Raw genomic sequence first — 10058 nt, 5'->3', positions numbered from 1 at the left:
ATATATATATATATATATATCTAAAAGTCTAAAAGATTCCAGAGGAAGATTTCCATTCCTCACTGCTCTGGGGTCTCTCGGTTCCCATTCTAGAAGTAACTACTATTTAAGTCAGATGTAAAATTTCACTTCCAATGCTCCATGCTGCAATGTTGAATTCATTAACCACCTGAGTCCCTGCTATGTGGGAACTGTTTAGAAATCAATAGGCTATAAAGAACATGAGCTTGGTCAAGAATGGAAAATGATAGCCCAGACACTTCACACTGGGTGACGAAGGCAAGAGAAAATGTTTAAGAAGAGAGGAGAAATTGACAAGCAAGGAAGTGGAACAGAGTCAAAAGAGACTGAGAACCACGCTGAGGCAGGCAGGCAGCCTCAGACACCGCAGCGAGTTCTCTCTGGCTCAGTCACAGGAGCATGCACTTCTTGTGGTTTGAAAAACTAAAGGTATTCACAGCTAGAAATTTCAGACACGGAGAGAATGTACAAGGGTTTCCTGAGACCTCTTCAGGTGGGTAAAAGAACCTTTTCCTAGGCATGCACACAGTCTTCATCTGAAATAATATGAACCACCTAAAGGAGATATTACCAACCATGAGCTTGGCTGCTATTTCAAGCTTAGTTTTGGGTATTATGTGTCCACATCTATCCATATGTATGCACATTTCCTTTTGAAACAGAGTGTCCCCATGTTGTCCCTCTGAGCTCAGGGGGACTCTTATCTTTGGCCTCTGGAGTATCTGGAGCCATGGAGGCTCCATCGCGCTTTTCTTGGGCAGTCTTTTTTTTTTTTTTTTTTTTTTTTTGGAGCTGAGGACCCAACCCAGGGCCTTGTACTTGCTAGGCAAGCGCTCTACCACTGAGCTAAATCCCCAACCCCTCTTGGGCAGTCTTAACCCTGAGCACATACAGAGTAACAGGCGCTTTTCCAAGTTAAACCAGGTGTAACACTCAAGATTCCATTAACATGACAAAACCCAACTGCACCCTCTCTTGGTGCTGCCTAGGACAAAGTGTAAGCCGGAAAAGGTAATTTTCTAATGACTTACTAATTCTGGCAATTCTTAAAAAACGACTTTGGGCTAAACAGAAGTTGGATCAGCGTCCCATATGTCAGCATCCTATACCATGATGGGTTAGCTGCAGTGACAAGTTCTCAGAGTCCCTCAAGGGAAGCTGAAGGCAAGCTAGCGTGGCCAGAAGGAAAGCTCCATCCTACTTTATTCTGTGTTCACCAGCCCTGACCAGAGATCTAGAGAGCCGAGAAGTGTGGTAGACTCAATGCTCTACAAGGACAAACTGATGCACAAAAGCACCACTGAGGAGGGGCTGTAACACCTTGATCTGAATTGCTGGCTTTCCATAGGAAACATTCTGTGTAAACACATGCAGGGTTTTCCCCCTAATTTTTAAAGATCATGTTTTATGAATGTTTTGCCTGCATGCATGTGTGTGTGCCATGTATGTGCCTGGTGTCCTTGGATTCAAAAGAGGGTGTCAGATCCCCCGGAACTGGAATTATAGATGGTGAGTCACAAGGGGCAAGCAGAGGCTGGATCCTAAGGTAAGCCACGAGACAATGGTCAGAGACACACCTCCATCCCCATCGCCTCCCCTTCTCCTTGTCTATACTTTACTTTTTCATGAGGCACAGTGATTGTGATCACGAATCCTACAGGCTCTGGTCCACAGAACAATGAGCCCCGTCCTTGTCCTTGTAGCTGCCCTTGGATCATACCACAGACTCCACTTACTCGATTCAGGTTTTCACTGTGGCTCCTGACTGTATGGAAAATGACTAATCAGAAGTGTTATCTAAAGCCTCCATTCAAATCTAGGTATTTGGGTCAATGAAATTTGAAAAACTCACAAGCTGTTCATTAAAGTCATGATTCCTGCAAGTCATCAGGAGGGTTTCATAGTTGACAGAGAAACTTCCCACCCAAAGTTCAAAAGACACAATGCTCTATCTTACACCATCACCCTGAAAGCTTCTTAAATGCGGTGAAGAACAACACCTTTATTTCATTCATTCATTCATCTATCTACTTTGTCCATTTATTTGTTTATTGGGGGGGTCCTCCATGTACAACTGAGCCCCAGTACTCTGAATATAATCTTTTGTGTTAATAGGAAGCCCCCTTTATGATGCCCAAAATATTATAGGTTCAGGTCAAGAATTCCAAACCATATTGATTACATCTCCATGGAGGAAGGACCTCCAGCATCGTCTGTATGCACCCTAACAGGGATGGTTTTTAAGTGTCTGTGACATGAAGAATTTCATTCCTGTCAGTGCCAGGACCAGAAAGCCAATGACCAGTCAGGTCTGTCAGTTGTTGCCCGAAGCAACAAGGACAAGATGGGAATTCATCGTTCTGGAATGTCATCTGCCAGCTGCGTTCACACATTTTCACCACCTGAATAACTGATTCTCTTGACTCCCTCATGGCTCATTTCAGCACACACGGTTTTGAAATGAATATTTGATCAGGTAGGGCAGAGAGAGATTTGGACTTATCTGAGGTGTCACCATAATGCACTTTTAATAATTCCAAGTATCAGGAGCAAGGTGTCTTAGGATTTCTTCTTGGGATATTTGAGAAATGGACCTGTGATCCTAATTAAGGAAGATTAAATGAGATAAGCCACTCAAAGACACTGAGCCCAGTGTTGAGTGCTTCGAAATAAACACTGTGTGCTGATAGCATTTCCTTCTGTCCACTGGCAAAGGTCCTACAATGTCTCACAGAGCCTGAGCCACTGTGAGATGCGGGTCTCAGGCTGACAGGGGAACATGAAAAATCACCCCCCCCTTCCAATGTCTAATTTGATCAAAACTGAAAGCCATCATCCAAATCTAGGGAGAAAAAGAGAGAGAGTTGGTGCCTTCAGACTGCGCTTTCTCACCACAGCTCCTGGAATCATGCATTGATGACGTTCACAAGTTCAGGAAAACTCACAGCCCTTCACATATTCCTTTGGAAAAATTCTTTGCTGGCATTATCTGTAAGGAGCACATGGCTTAGACAGCTCTTGGCAGCCATCAATCATCTCTCTCTCAGATGTGGCTCCTTGGTTTCTGTTTCACTCGTCATTTTTCTAAGTTTCCTACTTGTTTTTGAAGGTCTCATTCTTTCAACTCCCTTGGTCTGCTCCCTTCAATGGCTGTTTGTTTTGATTTCTGAGGCAGAGTTTCTTAGTCACTGTTCTATTTCTGTGAGGAGACACATGACCAAGGCAACTTAGAAAATAAAGCATTTAATTGGGGCTTGCTTACAGTTTCAGAGGCTGAGTCCATGACCGTCGTGGGAGGAAGCATTGCAGCAGACAGGCAGACATGGAGCTGCAGTAGTTGAGAGCTTACATCTTATTCACGTAGACAGCAGCGAGACTGAGCCTGGCCTGGGCTTCTGAAACCGTAAAGCCTACCCCGCAGTCACACACCTCCTCCAGCAAGGCCTCACCTCCTAATTCTTCCCCCAAAAGTTCCACCAATTAAGGCCTAAGTATTCAAACATATGAGGCTATCAAACCCAATCAAACCACCACACTGAGTCTCATGTACACAAGGCTGACTTTGAACCCTGACACCCAGCCTCAGCCTCCCAATTCATAGGCATGTGCCACCATGCCTGGCTCAATGAAGTATCTCTGATAACATGCTTTTGAGTCACAAAATACCACTCTGGGTCTTTTTCAATTTTTTTCCATTTTCTTCAAACATTATAAATATGATACCAATACCCTCTAACAAGATTCTATTTAATAGTAAAATGTTAACCCTTCACGCCATAGGACCGAGACCACCATGCTCAGCATCACTATTTCTATTGAGCAGTGACATGGGAATCTAAGCAAGTTTGAAGAGGAAAATAGAAAGAATGGGGAGAAATAAAATTAACTTTGCTGGTAACACACAGTGAAAACTGCACAAATTCTAGTGGGATTAAAAAATAGGTTTCTGGATACAAGTCAAGTATAAAAAAGTATTTTTTCTTATACACAGAAAATAACAGACAGAAAAATAAAATGTGCTAATATGTTAGCATCAAAAACATTCAATGACATAAATAAATTTTATAAATGACATGTCAAAGTTCTGAAGATGGGAGACGCTCCAAATAAGAGGCATCTATGAGAGTCGGCATTTAAAAATCCAATTTCTTTCAGAGACACAGGATACAGGCTCAAATGACCCCTCCTGACTTAGACTCCTAAGTGGCTGTGACTACAGCAAGCCTATTCAATATTTAAGAGTGTTAATTCTCCAAAATTTCAGGGACAGACATGACCAGACTTCAATCAAATGTCATCTGAATTGCAGCAGAAACGAATAAGTTGATTATGGATGTGTTTGTGTAAGCACATACCCAGCAGAAATTTTCAGTTTTTGTCAGATTCCCTTTGTGCTAATCCACACACTCGCCCCAAACAAGCTTCATTTATGCACCTTACACAAGTCAGCATTTAACCTATTAATAAAATCTTTTTCAACAGTTAACCTATGTAGCCTGGCTAAAATCCTTATGGATAAAAACCAATGGCCTTTGGCTGCACCACATCAAAGAAAGTTGGTCACACTCCTGGCTGTGGCGGGAAGGACAGAGCACTAACACCATCCTCAAAGTTGGGAGATTCTCTGTTGATTTGACGATGACATTAGCTTTAGCATGAAGCTAAAATCCTACCAGTCGCCTTTCCTCCCTGATGACATTAAATTCTTCTGTCCCATAAAAGCATAATTCAGAATAGCACAAATTTGGTCATTTGGAAAGTACTGCATCTTTCCTGAACACTGACATCCTTTACTATATGATATGAAAAAATACATCTAACCAGAAATCTCTTTTAAGTATTGGGGTCCTGTGAGATACAAGGTTCTCAATTTTCCAATATTCGGAGTTTTATTATTGAAAAAAAAATCATTGTTTCCCTCGAAGTGACATGAACATTGTATACATTTATTTTTAAAAATCACCTAAATATCCACACACTGCCACCTGGTCTTTCACAGTTAGAATGGCATTCCTCAAAAACACTTGCCAGGTCAGAGTTCACACTCTACACTGTGGTAGCTGCTTTCTTCCAATTCAATCCTGCACTAACTAGTGAACACCTGCAAGAATGTCAAATCATGAACCAAGATGTGTAAAATACATGTGTGAAATGACTGTAATTACATAAAGCTCTGTAGGGGCAAGGCTAATTATGGTGACTGAGGTCCCCATACACAGGAATCCATACTGACTGAAGTACAGTCATGGACAATGGGGTCTAGCTATATTGTCTAGGCTGTCCTCAAACTCACAGGTACAAGCAATCCTCCTGCTTCAGCCTCATAAGCAGCTAGGAGGACAGGCACCCGTAGAAATTCAGTAACTCTGAAATCACTACTACAGTCCTCCTCAGACTCGGGTTCGCCATTTTGTTCCTGCTAGCTCAAGCTTCCAGAACGTCTTTTCTCAGGAACAAACATTTTCATTTGGATTATTTATTTTAGCTTTTCTGTGGCAGTCCCCAAGTATATCCAGAGGAATGTGAGGAGCTCAGGCTCCAGCCTGCTGTCTGGGTGAGGTCTCAGCCTGTTCTTTACTTGCCTGAGGGGGCTCGCTGTGCTTCAGAGAGGGGTGTCGTTTGCTTCTAGTATACAGATGACACCTGTAAGCATGAGCCTCTCGGGCTCTAGGACACAATTTACAACAGCGTGACACTAACAATTTAACAATCATGTCACAAAGACAAATGGAAGAGCCGGTTCAGACGTAAACAGTGTCTAATACCACCCCACGCACTGTCCCGTACCACTGCTATCGTGGGCTTCCAGCTGCACGAACATTCCAGCCTTGCACCTTCCTTATGGACAAAGTGGAGTTCATGTTTTGTTTTCTTTTGACCTATTCTCAGAAACTTACTTTTAAATTTTATATGAATGGTAGGTGTTCAAAGGATAAGAACTGATTTAATGCTCATACGCTAATTAAAAATGCTAATCTTAATAACTGAGATTGGATATTCTCCTCTTCACATGGGCTGTTCACAGATCAGCACTGAGCCTTCTTTTAACTTTGCCCCTTTCCTTAATCCTCTTATTGCTCCAACAATAAATAGCTTTGAAGATCCAAGGGACAAGTCTAGGGTTTTCGTCACTTGATAATCACAAACAATATCCGGAACTGTGTGACTTGAAAGACTTATCATTTATTACCTTCATATTTCTAAAGAAGATTACATATTTTCTATCTGGGAATTATTTAGGAAGTAACAAATACATCCCTTCCAAGGAAGGAGAAATCCAAATTCTGCACAGGAATTCTCCTTTTCTACTTGAGGCTGCAGAAAACAGTGAAGTAGGAAAAAGAACTTACAGACCATGAATATGAGCATCACAGCTTCTCCCAGCCAGTTTCAGTTTTATGACCACAAAGCTGCACCATGGCAAACTGAATACACCTTCCCATTAGCACCTCTGATACCCCAAGACTGGTGGCTGAGAAAGTCTACCTCCGATTTGAATGGTAACTGTAGATCAAGTTACAAGTTCTGTCTCCTCCACATGCAGATCAGGAATGTTTGTCCTCTAATCTCAGTCCTTTGAATTCTGCTGATAAGCATTGATCTCTATGGTAAAAGGCAAACCAGGGCACACTCAGGGTGACCTGGTTCTCCAGTGGCTCTTCAATTCTTATGCAAAAGCAAGGTAACATGACACTTTGCTATCTTAAGGATAGGAAGCACAAACCTAACCGCATGCAGAAAGCAAGTGGGTGAGGTGGTGGGTGTCTGTTCCCAGCATCAGGAAGGCTGAGGCAGGATGGCTGGAGCTACATGGAAAGACTGACTCAGGGAAAAAAAACAAAATGGAATTGGGGAACTAAGTTCAAATGATACAGCAGCTGTTTCCTCTTTAGAAGCCCTATATTTTAGTTAAAATACAGGCATAACAGTATTAGGTACAAACAATGAGAAAAAAATTAAACTAATGCTTTGTCTAAAAATATTACATATGATTCAAAAGTACAGTTTTTAATTATTTGAGTGTATATAAAAGTGAGCAATGAGCTCAGGGCCTATTTGTTTTGGGTAGGCTGTGCCTTAAGGAAAAATTCCAAGAATGGTGTTCCCTTCATCTTGAGACTAGAATATCCCACAATCACTGAAGCCCCAAACTTAGGCAACCCAGTGTTTTTATTTTGCACCATCAGAGCTAAGATAAAAATAATGTCTACTTATCAAATACCTATGATCAGCTGAGAAACTAAAATGCACATATTTGCACAGAGATAGTAGCTGAGGACATAGAATTTGCCCTGTGCATCAATCAGTAAAAGTTAACAGGGTGTGTATGCATGCGAGTGAGTGAGTGAGTGAGTAAGTGAGTGAGTGAGTGTGTGAGTGAGTGAATATGTGTGTTGTGTGTGTGTTTATGTGCATCCTACACACATCGCTACATGAAGGAATGAAATGGTAATTAACAACAGGATAAGTTATGAAAGATCTTTTTTGGTTCAACAGAATAATGTCACACAAACACACAGATAGCTAAAATAAAAACTCTTCACACAAGGCTTTAACATTTTTCCCTATTTTATTTTGTGTGTATGGGTGTTTTGCATGCATGTATGTATGTCTATTCACCACGAGTGTGCCATGTCTGCAGAGGCCAGAAGGGAACACTACATCCCCTGGATCTAGATTTACAGAGGGTTGTGAGATGCAGTGGGTGTGCTAGGAACGGAACCCATGTACTCAGGAAGAACAAGTGCTCCTAACAGCTGAGCCATCTTTCCAACATCCAGAAACAAGGGAATGAGGCCTAAAAAAAGGGGATCAATCCCACATCGGGAATTTTCTCTCAGCAACTGGTCACCAAACATCTTCCTAATACAGACTCCTCCTATGCATGGATCACAGTGAAAGCAGTGCTTCCTAGTTCAGGGATAATTTCAATGAACGTTTTACTTTTGAAAATGGAATCTGTTAGAATTACCCCATTAACTTCTTTCCACAGAGAACTGCAATCATTTAGTCTCATTTTGTTAACCATTGGGAGAACAGCGATTCTGTTAACAGTAGTGACCTGACTGAAGCAGATGGAAGCTGGATAACAGAATACTATCCATTCAACCAAACAACACAGACTCCTCATCAAGAGATCCAAACCATGTGAGAGGGAGCTGAAGAGAATTACCCACGAGAGTCCAATTCCTCGTGACTAAGGCGTCTCTGCTCAGAGTTAGAGACAGCAGCACACACATTCACTGTCCTGGATGGCTCAGAAAGGAAACATGGATTTCAGGAGGAAAAATGGGCACAAAATAAATAAATAAATAGTAACAGAGCTCGGCCAGCAAAACAACAACAACAACAACAACAACAACAGTCCCTTCTCTACCCAAAATGTTGGCAATTTCAGAGGTGAAAGGCCACAAAGCAACCTTAGGCTGCACCTTTGATAGGGATGCAAGCAGATAAAGTGTGATTCTACTCTATTACTCAAAAGTCAAATTAAATTCTGTTTAAAAAAAAGTATACAATGGATTAAACGGTTTACTGAACTTTCTCCTTATTTATGAAACAACTTAACCTAAAGCTAAAACTGTTCTATGATCAATATAATATGCATTATTACTTCAGACTACCATCTCAAATACACCTGATACACAGCAACTTTAATTAATAATATAGTAGAGTTTGAGAATGTATTAAAAACCTAGTAAGGCCTCAACATACTACTGCATAAATACTTCAACACGGTAAGTAAGCAGTGATCTCAGCCCAGCTCCCTGTCGGCACCACCCAAATGCTTGTTCCTTACTGGTCTCAAAAGTCCCATTTGATGCAGGGGAGCCAGGAGAGAGCTTACCCAGGTCCCTGCCTGTTGCACACAACAGCCATATTTATCAACTTCTAGCAGAAAAACAAGAATGTACATGCTAATCAAAGACCCTACATTACAGTGGAGGTGTAGGTATGGATATAGACAAATTGATATGACCTGAAGTATAATCAATTGACCAAAATAAGTACCTAAGCAAATACACGAAGCCCATGCACTTTGAGACAGAATCAGGCAGCGGTCTTGTAATGGGTTCTGCTCTTTCACAGCTTAAGCCTCAATCAAATCAACTGTTTGCGAGGATTTTGAAACCGCCACAGAATAAAATCTGCTCTAATTCAACTGTTCACCTACTGCGGAATTATGGATAAATCCACCGGGACAGGGTTTTGGTCACACCCCCGCTGTGAGATCTTCAGACGTTCCCCACGTGGAGCAACACTGTGTGCACTATCATTCTCCTTTCTGCACTTATCTTAGACCCAAGAAAGCGCATTATTATCACAATCAGTCGGTGACTCACCAGGCTTTGCCGAGAACATCTCTATAATACAGATGAAGCCACCAGAGCCAAAGAGTCACTAAGGAGTCATGTTCCAGAAATTAATGCTACACATTCACAGGCTGATTGCAAGCTTAGGAAATTAAGAACTGTAGGAGACACACCAGGGTTAAGCTGATGAATTTCTCAGATCCGTGATGCTATCTAAGATAGCACATTTGGACTGCCTCTGCCGCCACAGACCAGGCACTTTGATACTCCACAGGTCAAGTAAATTGAATCCATATATTGTATTTATGCTCTCTGTCAAGGTTGCTGCTTGACATTTCAAGTGATCAAAGGCAAACAGTCATCAACCCTGTAGCCTTCAATACTATGTTCATTACATTTAATCAAGGGCCGGCTCCACCTTCCCACTCAGCAACACTAAGAATGTCTGAATACATGGCAGTTTTCAGTAGCAAATAGAGGCACACTACTCTATAAAGACATAGGAAACCTCAACCAACAAAACAGCAGAGGAAAGAAAATGAGTCTCATCCTCTCTAGTGTGTAAGAAAATGAAACTTAAAAGCATCCTACCTGAGGCAGCATCAATCACTGTGGAAACTCCCCTTCGATCAGAGACTGGACGAGATGACCCTGGCATGCTGACTGGGTCAGAGCGGACCGGCTGGATCCTGAAACGCAATTTCATTTAGTTCACATATGTTA

The 10058-nt window shown here is 41.8% G+C and overlaps 1 protein-coding gene across 9 annotated transcripts in view; it reads right to left on the bottom strand.

Moving 5' to 3' along the window:
* The window catches only part of Bcas3 (BCAS3 microtubule associated cell migration factor), a 502165-nt gene that overhangs the window by 249594 nt on the left and 242513 nt on the right, over positions 1-10058 (bottom strand). For 8 of the 9 annotated variants that reach the window (XM_016001738.3, XM_042282536.2, XM_006983187.4 and 5 more), the window contains one exon: positions 9927-10024. In XM_016001738.3, coding sequence (XP_015857224.1) covers positions 9927-10024 — 98 coding nt within the window. Of the gene's footprint in view, positions 1-14; positions 3221-9926; positions 10025-10058 lie in introns of those variants that run through there. The other variant, XM_076577615.1, reaches the window with a different exon arrangement.

The sequence above is a fragment of the Peromyscus maniculatus genome, chromosome 8 (genome assembly GCF_049852395.1).
Source record: "Peromyscus maniculatus bairdii isolate BWxNUB_F1_BW_parent chromosome 8, HU_Pman_BW_mat_3.1, whole genome shotgun sequence".
Classification (NCBI taxonomy): domain Eukaryota; kingdom Metazoa; phylum Chordata; class Mammalia; order Rodentia; family Cricetidae; genus Peromyscus; species Peromyscus maniculatus.
This window is presented reverse-complemented; position numbering and strand designations above follow the sequence as displayed.